This window comes from Glycine soja, chromosome 3, assembly GCF_004193775.1.
Source record: "Glycine soja cultivar W05 chromosome 3, ASM419377v2, whole genome shotgun sequence".
NCBI classification, from domain to species: domain Eukaryota; kingdom Viridiplantae; phylum Streptophyta; class Magnoliopsida; order Fabales; family Fabaceae; genus Glycine; species Glycine soja.
This window is the reverse complement of record NC_041004.1, coordinates 36576503-36603898: the sequence shown is the minus strand read 5'-3', so window position 1 is coordinate 36603898 and position 27396 is coordinate 36576503. Positions and strand designations below refer to the sequence as shown.

Genomic DNA, 27396 nt, shown 5'->3' with positions numbered 1-27396 from the left:
GTTGGCAAAGTTTATGAATATATTAGAGGTGTCAAATCTACTGCTAGTTGGTGTTCTGTTATATGGAACCGAGCAATCATTCCTAAAATATCTTTTATTATGTGGCTTGCTAAAAAGAACCGTTTATTTTTGACAAAATTGCTTTTTTGAACAAGGGTTTCCTATGTTCTCTCTGCCCTTTATGTTCACATGAGACTGAGTCAAATGCTCATTTGTTTTAGCATCTTGATATTTTTCTTACAGAAAATCTCTCCAAGTTTGCGCATCTGTTGCATTTGTTTTAGCATCTTGATATAGACCTTCATGTATTAAAGAGACTTTTGATTTTCTCTAGCTGCATAGTATGTCCCATTTATTATTGTATCATTTTGGGTTTAATATAATTTACATTTTTTCAAAAAAAAAATATATTTTCTTATTTTTTTTTTCATTCAATTCCAAATAACTGTAGTAGCGTGTGTTTGGATATCACTAGTGAATTGATTCTGACCCCCATAAACCGTGGTGTGACCGTGGAAAATCAGAAGCATTGTTGTTTTGCCGGCACCGTGAAGTGTGGTCACCGCACCGGCCCCCAAACGCACGCTAATTCAGATTAATATAATATCTCTATCACAATAGTTTAAAATTACTACTATCAATTGGAATAGCTAAATGACGGTATATAATATCGGTAAATCTGGATTTAATCCTCCACGAAAAGTCAGAAATTCTGCATATTTTGAGCAATTTAAGGTGAAAAAAGGAATTGTTGCCTCGGCAAAACTAGGATACAGTTAGCAGTAAAAAAGAAATACTGGTGATAAAGTAATTTTATCAAACTCCAAGCAGAACCATGGGTTGGAGTTTGGTTTACAAAGAAAAAGTTAAAATGCCGAACGCCGCCAGGCAATTACGAAGTTGAATGCGCCAATTTAATGTTGTTTTTCAAATATCATTTTAAAGTTCAGGACGGTGGTGAAAGCCATAAGAAAACAAATCTCAACAGAGAAGTCATTTTACATTTTTTTTACATTTTGTAATTTGAATACTTTTAGCAGCTTTTACAATATCAGTACATGAAACAGTCACATTTTTTTCCATCTTTTTCCTTCCCTATTCACCATAACATTTTGGCAAAAGCAAGAGAAGGATAGATTGAAGGTTTGAAACCTTTGCCTATACAAGAAGTTACAGAAAGTTGAAGCTACGGATAACATGATGCAAACATATCATCTAACTGACCTAAAGCTAAGGCCTTGGGTCCAGTCTCTTAGGTTGGTAGGTAGATTCTTTAAATGGGTTCATCTCTAAGCCTCATGCAGTTACTTTGGGTCCAGTTTCTTCTGCAAAAATCAAAACACAAACTCAATCATTAGTTGAATCATTGAAACAACACAACACAAAACTATTTAATTTGAATTTTGAATTGATGCCTGAAGCCTAATGAATTCATTATTCAAATATTCAACCCTTTTTACCTTGGGATTCAGAAGATCTTATAAACTCTTCAAAAAGATCCTCGCCAGCATCAAGATCAAACGAATCAGGAAGCAAATCAACGACATCATTGCCATCAAACCCGTCGTCCTCGCCGTAGAAGGCTCCCTCATCGTGCTGCTGGCTTAGCCAGTAGTCATGGTACCATGTCAGCGTCGTCACCAGCTGCCACCATTCCGGAGAGAAATCCTCCACTTGGCGAAACGCGGCAGGAATGTAAAGAGGGGCGTTAGGGTTCAGTGTTGATCTTCCTCCAGAGACTAGTGCCATCTTCCTCAACTTGATTCAACGGTTCTGATCCTTGTTTTTTGTCTGCACCACAACCAAATCAACAAAAAACAACTGTTAACAAGAAACAAAAATTATGAACAACCTTTCAAACATCAAATTAACGCTTTTCGAGTATATAAACATGGATCTTCACCAAAACTACATCGATTCAACACTTCAGTTCTAAAATTTCGATATTCTATATAGAGAGAAATCATCATGATTGATTCCATCAACTTCTCAAAATATGCAAGATATTTTTCTTTTTCGGTGAAATTATGGACGGTGTGAAAATAAAATGTGGTGATCGCGATCCACTAAATATCTGGAAATCGTGGCTATGTTTTGTTTATGAATCGTAATTTTCGCAACACTTTTTTCCCCATGGAACAACATAAATCGATCATACATAAAAAAGAAAATGAAAATTGAAAGAAAAAGGTCAGATCTCAAACAAGAAATTCAAAACCGTCTCTCTGTTGACTCCTTTGAGTAAAAGATCCGTCTTACGTAATGAAATATTCAAACAACAAAAGAAGAAAAAGAAAAAGAACGAGAAAATAAAGCGTTGCCTGATTGAAATTTCAAAAACCTAGAAATTCAAACAAGAAAGAACCAAATCCATGAGTTCCCAAGCATCAATCAAGCAAATCATTCAACAAATCACCAATTTCGCAGAATTACAAAACAAAAACCAGCAAAGAAAAACGATCGCTCGAGATTTTTCATTTTTCGGAATTTGTTTCCCTTCAATTTCTTCAAAACACAAACGAAAAGAAGAAGAAAAACGAAATTGAACTTGATCGAAGCAAAACCTCATAATCGTGAAGAGATCAGATAGAGAGAGAAGAGAGAATTACCTAAGAAATTTCGTTATCCACCAGCGAGAGTCTCACGCGTTGAGGTGAGTCGCGAGGGCGCTATTATATAGAGGGGGGCGAAAGGATCACTCCGAAGCTACGGTTCGGGGGGGAAAGTGGGGCCCACCGAGGTAGGTTGGGTGAACGCACCGTCCTGTGTGCGTCTTGGTTCGGACACAAACGGTGCTGAGGTCGAGGGTCAACTCTGCGCGTATTTTTTTTTTCCTTCCTGCCCCTCTTTGTTGACCCTTTTGACCTATTTAATTACTCTTTTCACCACCGTTTCATTTCTACTTCTGCGGTTATTAATGGTTTTACAGTTTGTTGTTGTGCCTTAACCATCCAAAAAAACTCACCCCCAAAATTCTAGCATTGGTTCATTTGTTAAACTGGTCAAATATGTGCTCTACACGCACAACATTGGCTAAATTAAAATTAACGAGTCCTAGCACGTACAAAATGATGTATGCCATCCAATGAGGTGAAAGAGTTGGATGCCGTGTTAATTAGTCTTATTTTCTTCTTACATAAGTAAAGCTTATTTTAATACTTGAAAATTATGAGGTTAGTCTTTTAGATTTAACTTTTTCTCACGAGGCTAAATCTTAGCAACAAGTCGAGAGTCAGCATATGAAAATGACTATCTAGTAATAATGTAGGTTATTAAAGGAGATGGAAAATATTATAATCCATAAGTAAATGAACATTAAAACTTTAATTGTTGTCCTAATTTATCAAGGAAAAAAAATGTAAATGTATGAGTGTAATAAGGTTGTCCTCCCCTCCAAAACCTCCATACTTGGAGAGGATGAGATTAGAATAATAATTTTTTTTGGACAAACCGATGATCAATAAAAAAATCTTTTATAGAAAGGATCAATTAAAATTGTTGATGAATTATTTATTTATAATTGAGTTTGAGGATGGAGATAGCTTAAACTCATGATGTCTTGTCAATGAAAATATTTTTCAAGACTTATGAGTGTCGTGAAAAATATGTTATTCTTGTGAAGCCATGGGAAAAACATTGAGATTTTATACTATGTGGATGAGTTTAAGACAATGTGGATTATAGTAAGAGCAATTAAAGTGGTAGATGTAGAACATGAATTTTGTATGGTAAAGTTTGATCTAGCACAAAAACTTTGAAAGTGTCATTTGGTGAAAGGTTTTGTGGATGATGTTTGATCATTACTTTGTTGTTTGGCCTTGGGTTCTAGATTTTGTATGCACTAAGTAAAAATTGATAGTACTATAGTTTGGATACAATTTCTAAGTTTAGCAATGGACTATTACAATGAGAGTATTCTTTTGGCTTTAATTGCTACAATGGAAAAGTCTCTTAAGGTTGACATCAAGAAGATTAATACCTCAGGAAGATTAATACCCCAAGAGGTAAGTTCTTTGGTATATGTTTTGAAATTAATTTGAACCAACTAGTAGTTGAGATGGTATGCTTTTGAAATTACTAGTTCAATGTTGAATATGAAGGTCTCAATCTATTGCACAAGCAATGTGATTTGTATAATCATAAAATAAAATCATGCTTTGAGACACATAAATATTCATAAAGGGAGAGGGTTGTTTGTCATGCAGGAGACGATGACATAGATCAAGTCCATGGAGATGCTACACATGCAAACCCTAATGTTAATGAGGTAATTATTGGAATTAAGGACATCAGTAAGGAAAGAATATTTGTATGGATACTAGATTATGGTCACAAAAGGAAAACACACGTGGAAGTCAAATATTTGTATGGAGACTAGATTATGGTTACAAAATTTAAGTGGGTGTTAATAGTACGAAGAATAAAAGAAAATAATTGTGTGTCAATAAACATCATGCATTAAATGATATTGAGGTTGGTAAAGCTAACACTATTTCCTATTATCACAATGCTAATAAAGAGCACTTAAACATTTTTATGATCAAGTCAATAGGGGGAAGACAAAAAAGATTGTGTAATGCTTTGAAGTTGGTTCTAAAAATGTCAATGCTTATCCAAGACAATAATTAAGTTTTTGGGCACTTGGTCAAGACCATATCCCAAATTGATATCATCGAGCACAAGTGGCAGCAAGGAGAAACCCGAAAATGGTACACTTATGGATATGAATATTGCATCTTTTGCTTCTCAAAATAGGGTGTTTGTCCGTGCATGTAGTAACATGATAGTGGTGATTGTGAAGTAGTTGCACCTAGTAGGCTATACTTTCTAGATAAGTTTGATTTAGTACAAGACTAAGAATATGTTATTTGTGGGGAGCCCATAGATGATCTTTTATCATCGCTTTGTTGTTCAACCTTGGGTTATGGATTTTGTATCCTTTAAAGTAAAAAATAGTTAATAACACTTAGTTTTGTTACATTTTATAAGTTTGTGTATGGAGTATTATGATGAAAGTGTTCTTTTGGATTTAGTTGCTACAATTGAAAGACCTGTCAAGGTTAACTTCGAGATAATGATGCCTCAAGAGGAAAGTTCATTTTGTATGTGTTGAAATTAATTTGAACAGACTAGTAGTTGGGAGGTTATGGTCTCAAAACCATTGGCTCTATGTTGAATATAAAGTTCTTTGTCTATTTTGTAAGTAATGTGATTTGTATGGTCACACAATAAGATCATGCTTGAAGACACAAGAAGATTCATAGGGGGTGAATGTTGCCTCTCGAATAAAAGGTGGTGACTAGGTTAAGTCCACAATGATGCTACACATGTAAACCCTAATGTTAATGAGGGTAAGTAATAGAATTAGTGATGTTAAGGGGAACAAAGATATGTATGGAGACTAAATCGTGGTTACAAAAGGAAAACAAATATAATGGTCAAAACAATTAATTGCTATCAAAATTAAAGTAGCAATTAATGGTGGCAAAAATAAAAGAAAACAATTATGAGGGATAAATATCATGCATTAAAACATACTCAGGTTGGTAGAACTAACATTATTTCCTTTAAGCATAATACCAAAAAAAGTGTGGTTACACAATTCTAGGAGTAAGTCAAACAAGACAAAAAAGATTGTGTAATGATTTGAAGTTGCTTTTGGATATGAATATTGTATCTTTTGTTTCTCAAAATGAGTGTGTTCAAACACTTGATATCATGACAACCATAATTATGAAAGTAGTTATGTCGAATAGGATGCATATTCTAGATAGCTGGAAGCCATCAAATCCAATTTAGGTAAGGTAGCATTACAAGTTAGCGAGTGACCTGGGCATATGTTGCATGGAGAGGAAACAATGGATATTGTGGATAAGATGACAACTTAAACCTTGAGGTCTCAAGTTGAACAATAAGACTCGATGTCCCATATTTTTGTTGATTGTGTTTAAAGATTTATATATTCTTTCATGAAAGGTTAAAGGGCTTGCAAACAAAAGCTCCTGGCATATGCATTAGATGATAGTGTGGTATAAACCTAATCTATTTTTCCTTTATGAAGCTTGTATCCTTATGCAACGTTAATTATAAAACAATTGCCAAAGTGATTATTAATAGATTGAAACCAATCATCTATGAGATTAATTATGTTGGTTATAGAAACCTTATCTCACCTTGCTTATGTGTTCTTACTATTGTCATTTATAAGACCTAAATTATCATCCTACTTTATTTGCACCCCTACTCTTCCCTTATCATCACTTTTGGCTCCCCTTACACCCTTGTCTCCTCCCTTAAGAGCTTATACATATATATATGAGAAATGACTCACTTAATCCAAGAGTAACTCTTTAAAAGTTTCATGATTGTAATAAATAATTAATCTTGACCTTAAATCTCAAGAAAATGAATGTTGAGAATAAGAAATAACTTTAAAAGAGTTACTCTTGGAGTAAGTAAATCTTTCTTTTTTCTCTATATATATTGTTTACTATGAATTTAATGACAAAAACACTTTTATGGTCCTTAATCATATTATATTCTTTTATGTAGGAACAATTTGAGAGAATTTATGGGCTACTTTAGTCATGCTTGATCAAGGAATGGTTACTAAGGATAAGGAAATTGATGCTTGGAACACCACACATGACACATTGAACATCTCATGGGACAAATAAACACCATGCATGCAGTCACTAAGGCAGGTTGTACATATCAAATGAGAAAGAAGATCCATATATGACTGGCTTGTTTTTTCATTTTATAGTTGATCTATGTTGATTTATTTTTATTTGACATATTTGTGCCTCGTATTTTATTTATCAAGTCATTCAACTTATAAAGTTATTTATGAAAAAAATACAAGAGTTAAATGTATAAAATGAAATTAACTCAATTAAGTCACAATATGAAAATTAGTTTTTGTAGTATATTAAAACATAACTTCATTATAAGAAATAATTTCGCAGTATTGAAATAATGCTGGTCTCAAATTTAAAAAAATACATTTTAAAAACTTTCTCAACGACTTTATCTCAAATTCACTTTTATTGTATTCTATCAAACACTACCTAATCATGCTATATACAACATGAGTTTATTTTTCAGCATGATTACTTCTTGAAGGCTTTCTTTAAAGAGAGATACCGTGTGCTAGATAATTATTGAAAGGCATTATTATTTGTCACTTCTTGGCATGTTCACCAATTCTATTTGATTCCATGCTACTTAATTCCATGTCTGATGACGTGGGAGCAACCAGGAAGCACCGATGCAAAATCTCCCTAATAATTAGTGTAGTGCACATGGCTTGCTTCGCGTGACCAAATGAAAGATTGGTTATATATATATATATATATAAGTGATTCTGCACCACTAAAACCAGGTCCAGCAAAAATCACGATCATACAATGTTTTATGTCATTCTCGTCAATTATTTATGTCTTGGAAAGATAGAACCCACTTAATGTATAAATGCAAATATTGTTAAGCCCTGCCATGTGGCTCAATTATTAACTTTGATTTAAATATTGAGATAAAGTTGTTTCGTTTTTTATTTTTTTATTTTGCTTGGTTCGCCTTAGATTGCCCTTGGAGTGGTAAACAAATATAATAGTATTATAATATATAGATTATGTGGATGTGGAAGAATGTACAGGAAACAATATAGTTTCTTAAATTGAGGTACAGTTTTTTTTTTCCAGTCTAAAAAATATGGTACAGTTTTTTTTGTTTTTTTTACACATTTTGAAGAGGTAAAATATTTATTATATTATAAATACAACAACAATTTAATATTTATTTCTTAAGTAGTTTAAAACATCTAAAAATGTATTTGGCCTTTCTTAACCTATGCACACTATACGTGAAATAAAAAATAATAAAAATAAAAATATTTAATTATGAGAAAAAAGATAATATATTGATTATATAATTTTTTTACATAATTATTCAATCACAATCCATCACGATAATGCATAATAAGTATGTTGACTTTTAAAATAATTTAAATAATGATTTAAATATTAAACTTTGTAATTATTAAATTGTTCAACTCACCATTTTATTGTTTTATTGCTATTTCAAGTATTATTAAAACTCACTACATTTATATCAACCAGCTATGTTTAGTGATAGTGTTTTAAAAGTATATTTAAGAGTAAAATTAGTTTAAAGTATATTTGATTACCCCTAAAAATATATTTGAGAGTAATATTTTTTTTTGGAAACTCAGTTTTACAAATTCAATCTGCAAACTTAAGTTTAATTAAAACATTCACTGGATATCACTTTAACAATTCTTTATGTAGTGACAAAGTAATAATTTCTGTTAACATTTTCTAAATATATTAGTATCTATTAGTAAATTTTAAAATATAAAGCTTTCTAAAATAAAAGTAAAATAAACATATAGTTAGATGATGGAAATATGAAGTTAAGAAAGGAAAATAGTATGCATGTTTGTTTTAATCACGTTTTCGCCTTTTAAAAACGTTTTTGTTGTGTGTGTGTGTGTGGGGGGGGTACTAAATCGTGTTGGAATATAGAACTAGGCCGGTGCCACAAAGTTTCATTAGTAGGCCCATCAGGAAGGGAACACGACTAAATCCCTATAACTTGTAAGCAAAAGTTCTAATTAAACTCAAAATAGTTATTTATATATCCATATAAATGGTTTATTAGTATGTTTTCAGTAATTTTTTAATAAATATTTTAGTCTACTGTAGAAAAAATAAATATTTTAGTCATTTTTGACAAAAAAAATTAGTCATTTACGTTTGAGGATTTTGTATAACGCATTAAAACACTTTTTAGTGAGATTATATAAGCAAATTTATTTATAATTAATTTTAAAAATAATTTTTATGATAAATGATAAATCAATATTCATCTTTTATTCCTCTCCACCGAAATAGATATTTTTTTGGTAGCAATCAAAGTTAAAAGAGTGTGAAACGTGAAAGACCAAAGGTAGAAACAACATAAGAGCGACACGAAGAATCTCTTTTGGTGGTGTCATTTGCCTGGCAATGAGGTGAAGGTGAATGCCCTGATACCGTTCTTAGGTTTTCACCTTTATCCACAAGGATAACAAGGTCATTATGCTTTTATTAAATTATTAAAGGTTAAATTAATTTTTGTTTCCTTTAATTTATTATTTTGATTTGATTTCTATTTTTTTAAAATTTAATTTAATCTTCTAATTTTTATCGGATTTAATTTAATTATCTAAGTTTTTTTTAGAAGGATTTAATTTGTTCATCCTTGTTTTTTCCGTTGTTTAATTTGTGTCTACACAATAAATGAAATTGATGACATGACTCTATTATACATATTATATAGATTCCTACAAACTTAATTATGTTAGATAAAATAAACAAAATGATCAAATTAAACTCTTTTACAAAAATAAAAACTAAATTGAACAACAAAAATATTAAAAAAACAAATTAAATTAAAATAATAAATTAAAGGAAAAAATAATTTAAGTATTTAACCATTATTAAACACTGACATATTGAAATATAAAAAAAAATAGAGCAAGTTCAATTTTATTTTGGCAAAATTACACTTTTGATCTTCCAATTTATCTCTAATTTTGGATTTGGTCCCCTATAATTTAATTTATAAATTTGGTCCCTAGTTTTATAAATCCCTGTAAAATTGGTCCTGAAAGTTCGAATTGGACGTTGACCATTAACCTCAGACATATCACGTGTCAATGCCACGTGTCAACGTCTGAGTGATTATCTATAAATGTTTCATTTTTTTAAGGTAAAATTACACTTTTGGTTCCCCAATTTTACTCCAATTTTGATTTTGGTTCCCTTATAATTTAATTCACACATTTGGTCCCCCAGTTTTATAAATCCCTTTATAAATTCAGCCAAATTTCATTACTGGAAGTTATATTTCAAATTTCAAACAAAAATACCATCGTCATACATAGGCCACTTAAGAAGTCATATACACATAATATCGCATGCGGAAGCAAAAAAAGAAAAAAAAAGAGTTACTACAGAACCTGTTAAAGTAAGAGATCTAGAAATTTTAGACCCCAGGTTGAGATTCATGCGCCACTTTTCCAAGTTGAACAACACCGGAAGTGAGAGAGAGACAAAGAGTGATTTTTTTATGGGTTCCAAGTAAGTGAAAAACTTGCACTGAAAAAGAAGTACGAGATTTATCAAGATCTACCATGTCTCTAGCACCCGTAGCTAAACCATTCAAAAGACCCATTTTACAGGAACGATTTATAAAGAAATTTATAAAATTGAGGGACCAAATGTGTGAATTAAAATATAGGAGGACCAAAATCTTAATCGGAATAAAACTGAGGAACCAAAAGTACAATTTTACCTAAAAAAAAATGAAACCTTCACGAAGAACCACTCAGACGTTTACATATGACATTGACACGTGACAGTCACACGTGACATTGACACGTGTTAGTCAACTGACAGTCAATATCCAAATCGGGCTTTCAAGACCAATTTTATAAGGATTTATAAAACTGGGAGACTAAATTTGTGAATTAAATTATAGAGAGATCAAATATGTAATTTGGACATAAGGTTTGAGATCAATTTTGCAATTTTGCCTTTTATATTTTCTTGTCTTGGGCGGTTTCGTTCTGTTTCACACCCTCACACACAGGCACAGCCTCGCAGTTTTCGCTCCAACCAAATTCTCACTTCCGCTACTCCGCCGCCGTTTCGCCGCCTCTACGGCGGTGCATCATCGAAACTCAGGTCTCTCTCTCTCTCTCTCTCTCTCTCTCTCTCTCTTTGAAGTTGCATGTATAGAGATCGTGCCAGTTTAAATTACTTCATTCTCTCTTTGCTTGCAATTCTTTTAGTAACGACGACCGTTTTGGAACCTTTAAACAATACTTAGAGAAATCCAATATCCTTTGTCGAGTGTTAACTCACGCAGCTTCAGTAATTGCCCTAGTGCCGTTCAATTATTCCGGTTTTCTTGATTAACTGTTTTGTGTAATGTTGTCGTCAAAATTATATACTCGATTTTAAAAAATAGAGAGAAGGATGTTGCTTGCAGCATTTAGTTAACTAGAATTTAATTAACAATTGTTAGGTTTAGGACTACTGTGTTTTTTTTAATAGATTGTTAGGTTAACGTGTGAAAGTTTTTTTGCCTAAGATACTGGATAGCGTTGGAAGCTTTGGTAACTATGTTTTTTTGAATATGTTTTCAAATAGCATTATTAACATACTTTTTGGCAGCAGGAAAAAATAGCGTAGATGGAAATAGGTAAGACTTAAGAGAAATAGATAGGAAATAGGGTGGAAATATGGGTTATTTGTTTTGAGAGACATAGAGATAAAATTGAAAAAAAATAATTTTGTGAGTTTGTTTGGTTTAGGATGGAAGGCAAGGGGAGAAATGAGTTTAGAAATAAAAGTACTATATTACCCGAATGTTACCTTTAACACAGCCTCGTGTTATAGCTCGCGATGTGAGATGAAAAATCGATCCTCAATCCTATACAATTGATTATCAGCTAAATGCAGTGGTATAAAAAAAACCACAATAATTAATTTCCATATTGTGCGGATGCAAAAAATGGACTATAATTGATTTTCAAGGATGGACAATCGATTATCAATGCTGGAGAAGCTTGAACCCAAGGGACCGTGCTTTCATTAATGATAAACAATTGGAGGGAGGGATGTGTCCTGTAGGTATGGTGAGGCTAAAATACGCTTGGATACAAATTTTCTTCACAGGGCATGAGCAAGAAACTGTGCGAGCAAATGGAGAAGAACAAGGTTGCTTATGGTAAAAGCCCTTTGTCTCAACATTTCCCTACAATTTCTCATCACTTAAGCATGTTAATAAAATGAAGTGGGACCCATCACTTTTAAATTTCTTTCCTATCTATTTCATCTCTGCCAAACAACCTTTTTTTACACTTCCCTTCTATTTCCACTGTCTCTCCATTTCAACCCTATTTCTTCTACACCGAACAGTTCGTAAGAAAGCAACACCCAAATTCTGTACTTTGTAGTATTCAACCGGAATTCTGACAATCGGAGATGGCTATAATATCTTCGCATAGGTTATGTTACTAATGGGGATCTTAATATTGGAGCTCTTTTTCTATTATTTCTTTCTACTATATCTTTAATAGTGGATTGGTTACATCTGCAACTAGAATGGGAATCGAGCGTTCTATGGGTTAAGAAGACCAAATCCTGCCCCAATCTTCATTTGTCAAGACCAATCGGAGTCAATTACTTGGCCTGGATAGGGCATTTAGTTCAAGTCACTATTTTGGAATCCAGGGTGGAATACATTAGAGTACCGAGGTAGAAAATTAATGACAAGATCAGGAAAAAGATTGATGAAAGGGAAAAGGATTACAGAATTCACACCCTCCTATTCACTCACTATATGTTATATTTCTGCTTACTCCAATGAATGTCTTTTAGCTGAGAGTTCACCAAGTGTTTTCCTTGAAAGTTTGGATCACCTGACACGTGTCCCTTCTTTAAAACAAACACTAGTTATTATTCGTTTGTTCTCATTATGGAGACCTTGTACATATTCTCAAATTGGCCTAAGTCAATTAACTAACTAACGTACCTCAGTGCTCGAAGGCTTCTCACTATGTGAAGGTATGGGGGAGGGTCATTGTATGCAGTCTTATCCTTGCATATGCAAAGAGGTTGTTTCTGGATTCGAATCCATGACCAACCGACACTAAGGCACAACTTCACCGCCGTGTCAGGGTTCACCCTCAATAATATGGTTGAAAGAGATTATATGATTTAAAAATAATTTAGATAATCTCTTAAGTTCAAATTTAAACTCAGATATCTAATTATCACATGTCCTGCAAATTAAGTTGACAATGGTTTTAGAAGGAAAATTTTGGAGTACACACTATGTAAGTACATAATTGGGAGATTCTACAATATTTTGGACAGATTGTTTATCTATTTTTTACTCTATCTACTGATGACCTGTAGCACTTCCTAAGATGATAAGAATTCTGTTGTTGTATTTGTCAAGTGTATTATCTTGTTTTATGTACTAAATTGTCTTAATCGGAAGTATTGCACTGTAAATTTTTTTTATCTTCAATGTTACATTTATGTAAAAAAAACTTACTGAGAAACTTACTGTGTCCAGTCCAATATATTTCAGGGATAGTTTCTGTGTTGTTTGACATTATTTCTTGATATCACGAGTTGTAATTCTTGATGTAATGTTCCTTTATAAAGTAATAAAAAGGAAGTACACCATATAATATGACCTATACTTCCATCTAAATCTTCTTCAAGTTTTTATTAGTTTATTACATAAACTGTTTTTTAATTTGCATATTGTTTTCTTTTTTTAGTCTGACAATTTTTAATGAAGTAAACACATGCTTGCCTCTGTCCATTGCAGGGACTTCATGAATAGTAGCTTAGTTTATGTGAAGATCATAAGAGGAAGATGAGAAGACATTGTAGGCTTTGGTGGCCAAAGCAACTTTTATCAAATGAAGAATCATCATCCAGTATTTTGTTGGGGTGGTTTGTCACCTGCTCACCATCATCCCTTGACATTATTGTAGCCTTTACTTGCAGTGAAGTCTTGCTTTCTAGTTATAGTCCTGGCATTGAGGTATAAAACTGAATTTGAGTACACAATCCCTTATCCTTTTTTTTTTATCAGCCACAATCCCTTTTCCTTGCATGCAGTTTAGAGTAAAGCAAATGAAATAACAATAGTAGCAATGAATTTATCGGTAACATGTTTGTTACAACTATTACTTGCAGAGGAAATTTTGAGTTTCCTTTTTTGTGATATTAAAAAAAGTTCCTGCAAGAGTTGTCAAGTTTAAATACAACAACAACAACAACAACGCCTTATCCCACTAGGTGGGGTCGGCTACATGGATCAACTTCCGCCATAATGTTCTATCAAGTACCATACTTCTATCCAAACCATTAATTTCGAGATCCTTTTTGATAACCTCTCTTATAGTCTTTTTTGGGTCTTCCTGTCAAGTTTAAATAGAAATGAAATATTTCCTCTTGGAATATTCAGTAATATGTCCGTATAAAATTTATTGCAAGATATTCACAAATTTGTGGAAAAGACATATAAAGTTTAATGGGAAAATAAATTGATTTGGATTGGCATCAATTCACACTTGAAATGGTGCATAACTACTTTGAGTTAGTTATGAAAATCTTGGTTCTATGACAATATGTGGTGATAGTGGTTGGGAAAAATCCCACTGTTAAGTTCTTTTAATGATTTTTCATACAACTTGTCTTAGCTGGTTTCTGGAATGATCCGGTGTAATGAGGATAACTGACATGATTAACTTCTACTCTCTATCAGGGAATCATTGATGGCACATGTGGGAGCATGCCTTCAGTTCTTGAGGATAAGTCCAAGTTCTCTGTGCTTGGTCTGTGTGTCACTGGCCCTACTACTAGTAATGGTTTGATGAATGGGGCGGAAGATGACAAAAAGAAGTTCTCTGAGCATGGCAATGCTTTGCAAGAGGGAGGTACAGATGGAAAGAATAACTCTATGAGTTGTCGATGCTTCCAGTTAGATGGTTCATTGAGGAAAAGTAGCCAATATGTTCTTGGAAGAAGTAATTGGGTTCTGCTCATGTTTGATTCTCCTGAACAGAATGATGTAGTAATACACAGGCTTCCAAAATTGCATCACATTCATTGGAATGGACTAACTGTGTCACAATATGATGTTCACGTATGTAAGTCATTATTTCTTTTACTTGCCTTTCTGCAAGTACTTGTGATTTCTCAAGACTTTTATCCCTCTCTCAAACAGATATATATATATATATATATATATATATATATATATATATATTATGATATGATATTTAACCACTTGTAGGTTATAATTTATGAAACACCCTCTTATGGTGCTCATCATTTCTCATTATGTCATTCGGGTTCAAATGAGCAAGCTAAAACTTCCATTAAAAATCCTAAATGGGTCGATGAGCTTCATAAAAAGCAGCAATTCATTGAATTGGTAATGGAATTTTTCTTAGTCATATTTGTGTATGCAGATTTTTGTCCTCATTGCTAATCCTCCTTTTCAAAATTTCACCTCAGGATACAATTATTCTGGCAATTAATTGCACTGCTGCTGCTAAAAGAATTTTTGAGACACACCTGGTCCCAAGAAGATCATTGAGCCAGCTCTCCATATTTCCCATGTACACACTTTAACTATTGATGCACCATCTCTTGCTCAGTTGACTTTCAAGCTCTGATGGATCTATATTGTGATTTTTCAGGCTTTATGTTGTCATAGGGCACCTGTTTTCCAAATTTTGGGCTTCGATCTCCACCATGCTCTATATTGTTCTTCAGTTTTTCCAAACACATTTTAGTTACGAATCAGAATCATGGGCATATGTGAAATCAACAAATGTATTCATGAAGACTGCTTGGATTAATATGCGAATCCGTTGTGGTCAGATATTATATTGGCCAATCTTTCTTCGGGAAAATGACCCCAGGTAATACGAAATTTTAGGTAAAATATATTACTTCGTCTGATATGTGGCAGGTTTCAAATTTTGTAGGCTTTATTATTTAATATAGTCCATGTAATTTGTTTTCTTTCAAAGGACAAGTTTTGGTGGGGCTGTTAAAGAAACCAAATCAAACCCAACTAAACTGGTTAAACTGAATTAAACTGTGATTCAGTTAAGTTTCTTTACTGTACAATACTGATAACAATGGATAACAATGTGTTTAAGTACTTCAGAATTACTTGGAAATTTATTGACTTGAATTTGAGATTGAATTGAGCATCATTCTGTTTCCTCCCTCCATGTATATTCCTTCCCTTGTTCTACTTTGCTTTTCCCTCCCTCTACCTTTATATCTCAACATCAATATAATCACATACAGGATTTTATTTACATTACAGTTACAAATATATTACTCCTGGTGATAGTTTCCTGTAAATGTAACTTAAATTTATCTTCTAAAATTAAATGTTTATTTTTTTTTATTTTTTGAGGCAATTGTTTACTATTTTTAACCTTATGTAACTTTTGATATTGATTTTTTGTTTTCTCCATGTTTAACACCATTCTTTTGTGTGTAAGGTCACAATCATGTGTTGAATATGTAGAGAAAGCTGCAATGCATAGGCATTCTATGTGGTCTACTTTGGTTGTTGATATTCTCCTGGGAAACTTGGTTGGCTGGGCATTACTATATCGCGCAGAATCAGTTTGCCTTTCAGTTTTGAACTTTATGCATGGGTTTTCCACATTTTTGCGCTCTGGGTGTGTGTGGTTAATGGGAAACCCTGCAGGCTTCAAATTGAATGCTGAGTTGGCAGGAGTACTTGGCATGGCTTCTTTGAATGCAGTCCAGATATGGTCAACACTCTGGATCTTTGTGGGTTACATCTTCAATTATATTATTCAAGGGCTTTCTGTCTTAGGAATCCTTTGTGGATTCACTGTTCCTGCTGCTTTGGTCATAGACATGATTGCACTGGCAACTTTACACATTTCAACTCTTCATTGGTTCATTTCACTTGTATATTCATCACAATTACAGGCATTAGCAGCCTTGTGGCGGCTTTTCAGGTATTGAATTCTGGTTCAGTTTTAGATGATTGCCACGAGTAAGGAAGTGCACACATTTTCTTCTTTCTCGCATATTTTCATGAAGTTGCTGGCTATTTTGGCAGGGGTCGGAAATGGAATCCTCTGAGGCAGCGGTTGGATAGCTTTGACTATACTGTGAAGCAACACATTGTTGGATCTCTTTTATTTACACCACTTCTACTTCTTTTACCAACTACTTCCGTTTTCTATATATTCTTTAGTATCATGGACACAACCATTAACCTTGTCTGTCTACTGATTGAAGTCACTATTTCAGTAATTCATGTTACCCCTTATACCAAGATATTTCTTTGGTTGGTAAGACAAGGAAGATTCCCTTCTGGAATATGGCTTGAAATTATTGGTTGTCAGAGTAATAGTACTGCCTCTCCAAGTGCTGATATTACTGATGAAATGACCTCATACAAGGAGTCATTGCATCTAAAGGATTTCAATAGAGAAAAATCTAGTAGTCTAGTTTCAGCTCTCCACAGCAACTACTTGAGCATAGGTGAGACCCGAAGCTTTTATTTGTGGGTTCAGACTGATGCTTGTATTTGGTTGTCAAGATATGTCTCTATGTTGATTAATAGGGAAATTGAATGTGACATCATGTGGTCAATGTGCAGCTTTGTTTTATGAAAATGTGAGACTTTCTCTATTAATTTATGTGGCTTTTACTTGAAGAATTTGGATATATATTGTGATTTATCTTTGATGTGTATTATAGTAAATCCAGCAGTGGTGATGATCTGTCTTTTTAGTTTTGTTTTGGTAATTTTCTTTCTTCCTGATTGCCTATCACGATAAAAGCAGTATATCATAGATCCAGACATTATCAAACATTCTTTAAGAAATGTATTTGAAAAGCTTGATTGAAATTTTGATTGTGATATCAGACTTTTCCTCTTGATATTTTGATTGCTGTGACCTGGGAGTGGTGACAATTTGCATTATATGCTACTATTGTATTTTGCATGGACAAGCATTACTTACTTCAATGGATTAAATTTCAGGAAAAATTATCTCACCTCACTACATACATGTTTTTTTGGGAGTTTCTGGGTCATCCATCTCCACAGTGGCTCATGGAATACTCATTGGACAAAGGTGTGATATCCTGGTGCTAAGTGCTCTTATGGTTTCTATGATTTGATGATCCTGTTTCTCTGATTTTTTGTTTAGTTTTTATTTAATAACACCTTTTTGTATTTTTTTCCTTTTATTCCCTCATTGACCAGAATGCCATCTATGCGTGGCACCCTTCTACCTTCACCAATGCCATGGACGTCCATGCACTACAAAGAGTATTGGCGCCTTTGTCATGATTCACTTATTGCATGCTTCAGATGACAATGGGCTTTGGCTCAGGTTTTATTATTCTTATCGTCAACTCGGGATTTAATTACAAACACAGATTCATCCAACTTGCTCTACTCTCGTGTTAGTGGTTTTTTTCTCTCTTCGATGGGTAGAATGCTTTATAAAATTATTCTTCCATAGTTTAGTAAGTTCCTACTCTTGAGTATGGTATAGTCGGCATTTTTTTTTTTTTTGCTTTTCCCATGCTGAGAATGGTGTGTGCTATAGAAAAATAACATTTTTATTTTATTTTACTGATTTTGTAAATATATTGTATAACTCTTATGCTTGGGCGCATATACAAGGTTATCAAACTCGAGAGTTTATATAAACTCGTGAGAGTTTCATACACTCGACTCGTAAGAGTCTACTTCATATAAAAATAATAACAAAATATCTATAAATAATATACCAATTAAACATTTCAACAATATAATAAAGCAAAATAGTAAATCATAAATTTTACAACACTTTAATAATGAAGTCTTGTAATGCATCTCTACTAGCTAATAATTTGCAGATGTTATAGTAGTGGTAGATCATTTTCATCGAGAGTTTGATGTTATTAGAGAATAAGGGTTTAATGTTATTAAATGTGAGAATTTTTTTATTCGAGAATAACACACTAAATGTAGGTATGTTGAACGTTAAATAGACAATTTACATTTTGATATAATTTTTTTAACTTGTTGATTCGGTGGTAGACTCTCTGCATTTACTTAGAGTTTATAGAGTCTACTCAGACTCTACTAAAAAAAGAGTTTACACATGAATCAATTTGTAGAAGGTAAGTAAACTCGTAAATTTATAAGAATTAATGAATTAACTCAAGAGTTTGATAATCATATATATATATATATATATATATATATATATATATATATATATATATATATATATATATTTCATTGTTTATTCTTTCTTTTTTAATTGTGGGTGAAAAATTGAAAATCAAAGTGCTATTACTTCTAAGCTACCGGGAACCAGAGAAAGTTTGCTGGTTTGGATCCTTCATCCAAGTGATGTCCAATTTATTTAGTACCCGAATACATATAGGAAGGGATTTACTTCTTTCAAGAATAAGCTTAGTCTAACTTGATAACTTTAATAAATCTTAAATTTTATTAATTCAACTGTTAGTTTAAAAATTCTTTTTAAGTGGATTAAGTTTATAATTTTTTTATAATTTGAAGATTATTTGATACTTTATCAATTAATTTTATTTCAATTTATGTTTTTTTTAAATGTAAGTAAATATTATAAATGTTCAATTTATTTAAAGTTTGGCATTTATAATTACCAAAAAGATATTAAATGATTTAAAGTTTGGATTTGCTTCATTTGTATTCAATAAGTTAATAAAGAGAGTAAACAAACTTGGCGAGTAAACGACCCTTTTCTTATATATAGTGAGAGCACGAGAGGAGTAAATTTTAGCAATTTAACTAAATTGGTTAAGTAGTAGGATGTCACAAGTAGCAGTGGTTTGTACCCTTTGATGAATGTTTGAATTTTTGACCTTGGATATGTAATAAATCGTTCTGGGAGAATAATATTTATATTAGGTGCGTTCATTGTCTCTGATAAAAGATTAGTTATTTTTTTTAGTGTATCAATATCATAGTAAAAAACAAAAATGGTTTAAGTAGTAAAATAATTTTAATCATTATGTATAGTTGTATAAGTAAAGATTAATTCCTCTTATGTTTTACGTTTTTACTAAATATGCCAAACTTTTGAGGCAAGGGTGTGCCTTTTCTTCTCCATTTAACATGTCTACAGAGATAAGCAATGCCTTGAATGGGGAACGGAAGTTTCAATTCGGTAAACTTAGTGTTTTGATGAAAACTGTAACTTTTGTAACGTATTTTACAATTTTGAGCCTGATCGTGGTATAATTCTTGAGTGAAGAACTTAAAACATGTGAGGGTATCCATAGAATTCCATATGTGTGAACCACAATGCTTGATCCTTGAAGAATGATGGATCGGTGCTCACAGAGCATGTCAATGGAAGTTTCTTTTCAATCTATTCATTTGTGTCTGTTAGCTTATTATCTCTTCAGCGTTATCTATTGTTCTGTGTTTTTTTCTCTCACCGTAAAGAGGTGCAGCCACTATCTTCCTCAAACGAGAATGCGACCAAACAAAACAGGCATTGTGTGTTTCTTTGCCTCAATGTGTCTATGTCATACACGTCAACAACCACAGTATAATTTTATTAACGTACTTGAATTTACTCACAGAGTGAAACGAAACCACAAAGGTGTTAAGGTTTCTGGCAAGTGTTAAAGGATTCAGGTTACATTCTCAACTTCTGATTGCATTATTATTATTTTTTAATTTTTAAGCACTAATCTCGTGATTAACAATGGAATGCTTTGAAGTTTTCAAGTAGTATGTAATCTCTTTTGGTTGAAAACACTGACCCATTTTGATGTGGTTACGTGGAATGAGGGATAATAGACACAAATTTTGGGTTTCAGTCAAAACTTGTTTAACCTTGTTTTTATTTTTATTTTTTATTTTATTACTAAAAATTTAGGTGAGTGAATCTTGGGAACTTATCAGATCAGTGCATGTCTCGAGATTTATTGAGTATTTACCAAAATACTTACATATCACGTTCTCACATCATCGATGAGATTCAAATTTGTGTCCTTATAAAATATAAATATGATCCTTAACAACTGAATTAACCTTTATTGATACCTCTTAAATCGTGTGTTGAATACACAAATGTTACTTCACAAGAGCAATCCAATAGTGCAAACTGAATACCTAACCATCATTAACTGGTTGATGTGGACGGTTAACTCTTCCCACATTTTTCTATGCATAAAAAAAGGTACCCCATTCTAAGAATGGATAAAGGAAAGGTGAAAATTGCAACAAATAGAATACAATAAAACAACCAAGTTTTTTACAAGCGGTTATACAAATCCACCACACAGTATCCCCAATTATTGGTCACAAATATGCTACTTGACTTAATTCAGTTGATGGACACAGCACGATCCATGACATACTAAGAACAAAATTTCTCTATCCATAAACAAAAAATGCTAAATTTTTCACAAGATTTGGTTTGACATGTGATTCCAGACTTGAAAGGGATTGCTGTAAAATGTGAAGGTCATTTTTCATATAACCAACTAAAATAATGTGTACACCTACAAGATTAAGGGTAGTAAAATTCTTTATAGTAAATGCATAAATCAGTTCACGGGAATGCTATTGAGCACCAAAAGGATTCTCATAGTGGCAGGTCTATGCAAAAGACAAGGCAGAGCAAAGGGGTGAGAGGTTAGTGTACGGTGCTTCCTAGTTCTTGTGTCACGCTCTGAGTTAGTTACTCTGAGGGTGCATTGGGAAATCACATGGGAATGCACATGTGAGATAGCTACCTGTCCTTTTCACACTACCATTCACATGAAAGAAATCCATCAGCCCCTAGTTTTAACTTGTAGTTAAGATTGAGCAATTATTCACCATGGTTCGTTTGTTTCTTCTAATTATCATTTAATTCCCCTGTCATAGGCGTTGGCTACTTGGCTTCACTTTGTAGTTGAAGTCACCACCATTTAAAAAATGTCTTTTGATATCTTTCACCCCTTTTCCTCATTTTGTCACGAGTTCATCCACATTTTCGGCTGTCGTTGCATAACAATTATTGGACTAAAGTAGAAATGGTTGCAAATGCATGTTTAACAAAGGATTATTTTAGGAAATATCTTTTTTTATTATTATTATCAGAAAGCCGGTAAAGAATAGTAATTATTTCATAATAAAAGGCTAAAACATACATGCACTTAATGTACTAAGATTTGCTAACTTTTCTAACCAACTCCATGCTATTGCCTATTTGAGAAGTGAAAGGGGCTTGATAAACTATGTGTGTTTGGATTGGTGTGAGGATTGAGGACCCAGAAATCATTGTGTAAGTTTGTCCCACCACAACAAAATTACCGTGTTAGTGTGTTTCATCACCTTTTTTTTCACCATGGTATAAAGTAATTTTAAAGATACTACGGTTTTTTCAATGTGATTCACCTCGTTCCCAAGCACACACTACATTAAGAATCAGAAAATCATAACTCACACATATCTATGTGTTAGTGTTTCCCACCGCCATGCCAAAACTGTTGTGTTAGTGTGTATTATCACGTTTTTTTCACCATATTAGAGAGTAATCTTAAGATTTCAACATGATCCACCACATTTCCAAACACACTACATTAAAATCCGAGAAATTATAACTCATACGTATATGTGTAAGTGTGTCTCACTACGTTTTTCCACCATACCAAAACCATGATATTGGTGTGTCCCATCACATTTTTTCCACCACGCTAGAGATTAACTTTAAGGCCACTATGATTTTTTCAATGTGATTCACCACGTTTCTAAACATGCACTACATTAAAAACCGGAAAATCATAACTCATACATACATATGTATTACTGTGTCACACTAAGCTTTTCCACCACGCCAAAACCACCGTGTCACTGTGTCCTGCCACATTTTCCCATCACGTTAGAGAGTAAATTTAAGACAACTAAGATTTTCTCAACGTCATCCACCACATTAAAAAATTTGGAAATCATAACTCATACATATATATGGTAACTCAAATAATTCTTATAGCAAAACGTATGGCGTGGAAAGTGTAGGGAAAGATGTGCTTGTAATTGTCTTTGTCTAAGTAGAGTCTGTAATTGTCCTTTTGGGAAAACAATAGCTAACATAACTACATAGAGGCTAGAGCCACATTACATCTATAAAATATCCTGAAATCTCATCTGCCAGCAGTTCCTGAAGACCACACTTGAGATAACTTCTCTCTGTTTCTTCTTTTCTCTTTGTCTGAGGTCCATTTTTGAGCAATGGCGAGAAAACTAAGCATTGTTGTACTTTGCATTGTTCAAATGCTGCTTCTTCTTGTGGAAAACGATGTAAGCCAAAACAAATCATTGGTTTCTCTTTCTCAATTTCTGATAACTCCAACCTCAGCTTTAGTAGTTTTACTCTGTTACTTCTTCTAAGTTCTGCATTGTTGCTTCCACTTGAAATTCTTTTATTCTTTTTGTTCACAATAGATCACTTTGTTGTTTCACGTTGAAGTTAGCGTGGAACCCCATGCCATGCTTGAATTTAGTTTGTTAATTTGGTTTATTTTGACCAGCATTGGCAACAAAATGTAGAAAATTATCATGTTTAGGGAATGGAATTGAATGTGCATTAACTATAAGTTTTGTTAATAAATAAAATAGTGCAACTTCCTTAACTCCTTTGTTTATTGTTTTGTTTTGTTATCATTGCGTTTCCTCGGCTTGCCTTTTCTATTCTTCATAACGTTGGCTTGGATGCATTTGTGTGAATCATAGTACATGATTTATTTACAGTGTATAAACAACTTTTTTTTTTGTATTGTTTTTGACATTATAAACAATGTTAATTATATTTGGGTAACATATATACCCTGATAATTATGATTATGCTTTCAGGCTGAGATTGTTGTGTCCACCGTGGAGGCTCCAGCTCCGCAGCCTCACAAGAACACCACCCACACCCTGTCCAGCGCTCCAGCTCCGCTGCCTCACACAAACACCACCAAGTCCCATGTTCCCAATGTGAGTTTATATATATATATATATATATATATATATATATATATATATATATATATATTGGTACAATGTGAGAATTTCTAGCATACATTACAATTTCATTTCTTCTTAGATGCAAACTTTGTCAGTTTTGTTAGAAATTGGGAGATATCAAACATGATAAACATTATCAAATAAAGTATTTTTTTATGTCAAATTATCAAAAGTATGTAGATTTTCTTTTTAAAATGGAAGTACATTACGAATTAATTACTGTATCATATAATTAAAAAGTTTGTCTTCCAAATTGTCGATGTCTGAAGTTTATTGAATGTTCTAGGGGAGAACAAACTTCTTTATGACATCCAATCTCGGACCATGGTCTCTTATTTATAAATCCAATTTTTGATAATTGTAATTTAGTCTCTCATCAAATTAAAAACACCAATTTGTCTTCTACACATTAATTTGATTTCCATCACAATTATACCCTTAAACTTTAAAACACCAATTACATGTGCTGCTGTTGCCCCACATGTTGAATTCTGTTCCAACGAGTTTGTCAATTCCTTGTTTTGTTAACTTCATGTTTGTTTTCCTCAGTTGCAGCATGGCATCACCGAAGGCAGTCTTAAACCACAAGGTAATACTAATAATAGCTTCCATCACACATTCACAACTTATATAAATTTGCAGCACTTCTTCCTTTTCTTTTCTTTTGTGCTATTTGTTTGTTGAATTAATGCACAAAACTGCAGAATGTGGGCCACGTTGCACCGCTAGATGCTCAAACACACAATACAAGAAACCGTGCCTATTCTTCTGCCAAAAGTGCTGTGCCAAGTGCTTGTGTGTGCCTCCTGGAACTTTTGGCAACAAGCAAGTTTGCCCTTGCTACAACAACTGGAAGACAAAAAGAGGAGGACCAAAATGCCCCTGAAACTTTAAATTTTACCTATTAAGTCTCTTAATGCCCTTGCTAGTTGCTACCACCACTCCATGTATTTATATATGTACCCACCAGATTGAAATTAAGTACCTTAATTTAATCTTTTTTGTCTTTGTGTGCTTTCATAATCCTTAGGGAATAAGACAGAACACTTCTGTTCTGGCATTGAACTTGTAGTCAAATTCCTCCCTAGAAATTGTTAAACAAGGCACAAGGAAGACACACAATGCAAATATGTGTCCTCTCGTTATGAAAATTTAAATATTATTAGTATGTTATAAGTTTGCATTAGTATATGCTTAGAAGCTACCAATGAGGTCTAATTTAGTTGGTTGAATAAGATGCGTGATAGGTGAGTTATTGAGAATCTTGTTATTTGTCTTCATTCTTACTGATAAAAAAACTATTTAGAAACTATTTTGTGAAAGACTTTCTTTTAAGAAAGACTAATTAATCACAGACATAAATAATAATATATGCTAGTTTCGTGTATTCAGTTACGTCGAAGAGGCTAAGCAAAATTATGAAGTATAAGCTGTTCCGCAAGACGAAACATACAATGCTCGTTCTGTACACAGGGAAACTTTTCTATATGTCCTTTTGCTTCTTGTTTTGAACTCAATGTAGTTTTCACCCATGTTTCCTTCTTTTTTTTTAGTCAAATGATGCATTAGTGAGTTTTGGCTCCTTTTAATTTTCGACATGGTAAAAGTTCAATTAAAAATTCACTGGAATGAAAATTTTTATTTTTTGGTTTTAATAAAACAAATTAAACATAGTTGTAAATTGTGATTGTAATCGCGATTATTGTTGTGATTAGTAAAATTAGAGACAAATGTGATTTATGCGACAGCAATTACAATCCTACTCTGCAAACTCAATGTTGTGATTGTAATCACAACGATTTGTTATTAAAACAGTTTTAAAAAGTAATTGAAATTACATTGAAATGGCAGCACATGCAGATGATCTAATGCATGTGATTATTTGGACTTATTATAATTCTTGTACAGTGATGTTCGTGAGCTTTGCATTCATTTTCACAAGATTGATGAAAGTGGCACTCAAAGGATTTGGTCGTGTGTCAGTGTAGGGAACAAGTAGCAGCATTACGAGTGTTAAAACACTAGTAGTTTTTGAGGCTTCGGCGGGTGTTTCTATATACATCTGGCAACTCATTTCTTGAGTAACCCTTCTGCTAGACTTTGTCACACTTGAGCCAAGTTTAGTGATTTTCTTTTTTGTCGTAGAGACAATTTTATTTGAGTCAGATAAGATTACTATAAACAACAAAATCTTTTCTCTATGTAATAGTATTTAGCATAACTGTATACTTAGAACTCAGACTGAAGATCTTTGATTGGTTATACTGAAACAATCTTAGAATTAAATAACTTCATATCAGTTAATCCACCTGCTTGGTTGTCAAGTCTAATGATATTAATAAAATTACATTTTGTCAATATAAATGGTGGTCAAGTGTAGTGGTATTAATAAAATTACATTTTGTCAATATAAATGGCAGCACATCTTTGTCTCGTGGATTTGATTTTGGAAACTAATTGTCAAATTCTACACAACCAGTGGCGAAAAATTCAACCTCGAGTAGCTACTTATTTACAGGCAATTGTAGCTAGCAGATTGTAAATTTCTAGCTCAAAGTTGCAAGTTTCAGATTTTCATTTCTCTAGGAAAGGTTAGAAGGAAATGTATAGCGTGTTTGGGTTCATTTGTAAGACGTGCGTATCTTTGTATTTCAGAGTGTGAATTGTATTTATTTTTTTCAAATATTTTTTGAAACACACATTGTTAACAGATGAATGCTTCATCTAAGCTTGAAATCAGTTTTCCTTAAAGCAATTTTAAGTTGTAAAACCAAAGATATAATAACTATATAAGGAAAAAAGAGAAATGCTGCACCTTTTCTCCCAAAGACTACATCTAGTCCTTAACTACTTACCAAGAATTTAACTACCAATAGAATTACAGGAACCATTACACCACACTATTACAATAATTGGAAGGTATACGTTACAGTATGTTGAAGCTCTCTTGTTCTATATCCTTCATACTTTGTGAACATTGGTGCCTTAAATACTACATGTAATGCCTTTTATATATCAACTAGTCACGTAAGATTTGATAAATCGTACTACTGCTTATCTTCCTTTCTCGGTATTGATAATATAAAGCACGTTATCATCTCTTATTTTCAAAGCCAAGTACTCTCTCCCTTCACTATTATAAAAAATCTTTCAAGGATTATTCTGAAAGGTCTTTGAACAATAGTTTTTAACCGATGTTAAGATGACTGACATTGAAATTTGAAAACTTTCAACAATGGCTTTTAAATTGATGTAAAAATTGACTTTTCTACATCGGTGTTTTATAATCGATGTGAAATTGTGTTAAAAGTATTTATATACAATGCTTTCAGCGAAAGTTTCGTAGGAAACCAATCCGGGAATTGTCTCGGAAGTGTTTCTCATAAGTGTTTGCTACTATCTTTTTTTTTGTGTTTTTTGATATAGGAGAAGATAATCTTCTATAAATTTTTAGTTTTTTGAAAGACAACATTTAAATTTATTCATTTTTTAAGTTTATATTGATAAGTTATCTTCTTTTTGGACTAACTTCTTACATGACAACCATTTAAGCACTTGAATTAAATGAATTCCGATAGACAATCATTATGTACTTTTTTTTAGGTAAATCATTATGTACTGTGAATCTCCTAGGACTAATATACACAGAGATTAGTCTTTTCTATTCAAATATTTGTTTCTACTTGCATTTTTAAAGCCATTAAATAAAATTGAGCTTTAGAAATAAAAAAAAAA

The 27396-nt window shown here is 32.7% G+C and overlaps 3 protein-coding genes across 4 annotated transcripts; 2 read left to right on the top strand and 1 right to left on the bottom strand.

Moving 5' to 3' along the window:
* Positions 1-967: 967 nt before the first annotated feature.
* On the bottom strand, positions 968-2839 carry LOC114406671 (protein EARLY RESPONSIVE TO DEHYDRATION 15-like). The gene is made up of 3 exons (XM_028369440.1): positions 2610-2839; positions 1461-1791; positions 968-1325 (listed from the first exon to the last, which is right to left on the bottom strand). Exons 2-3 carry the CDS (start codon positions 1747-1749, stop codon positions 1297-1299), a joined length of 318 nt encoding a protein of 105 aa, XP_028225241.1. The 5' UTR covers positions 1750-1791; positions 2610-2839; the 3' UTR covers positions 968-1296.
* Positions 2840-10604: 7765 nt separating this feature from the next.
* LOC114406668 lies at positions 10605-18312 on the top strand. Of its 2 annotated transcripts, XM_028369436.1 has the most exons (10): positions 10605-10751; positions 13417-13635; positions 14362-14742; positions 14893-15033; positions 15117-15220; positions 15302-15526; positions 16124-16615; positions 16720-17147; positions 17653-17746; positions 17878-18312. In XM_028369436.1, the coding sequence occupies exons 2-10, from the start codon at positions 13465-13467 to the stop codon at positions 17987-17989; spliced, it is 2148 nt and encodes a 715-aa protein (XP_028225237.1). In that variant the 5' UTR covers positions 10605-10751; positions 13417-13464; the 3' UTR covers positions 17990-18312. The 2 variants fall into 2 exon arrangements, with proteins under 2 accessions (XP_028225237.1, XP_028225238.1); XM_028369437.1 differs by lacking the exon at positions 14893-15033.
* A 4360-nt stretch (positions 18313-22672) lies between these two features.
* LOC114406669 (gibberellin-regulated protein 13-like) lies at positions 22673-24923 on the top strand. The gene is made up of 4 exons (XM_028369438.1): positions 22673-22953; positions 23506-23631; positions 24211-24250; positions 24366-24923. The coding sequence occupies exons 1-4, from the start codon at positions 22885-22887 to the stop codon at positions 24545-24547; spliced, it is 417 nt and encodes a 138-aa protein (XP_028225239.1). The 5' UTR covers positions 22673-22884; the 3' UTR covers positions 24548-24923.
* Positions 24924-27396: the final 2473 nt, after the last annotated feature.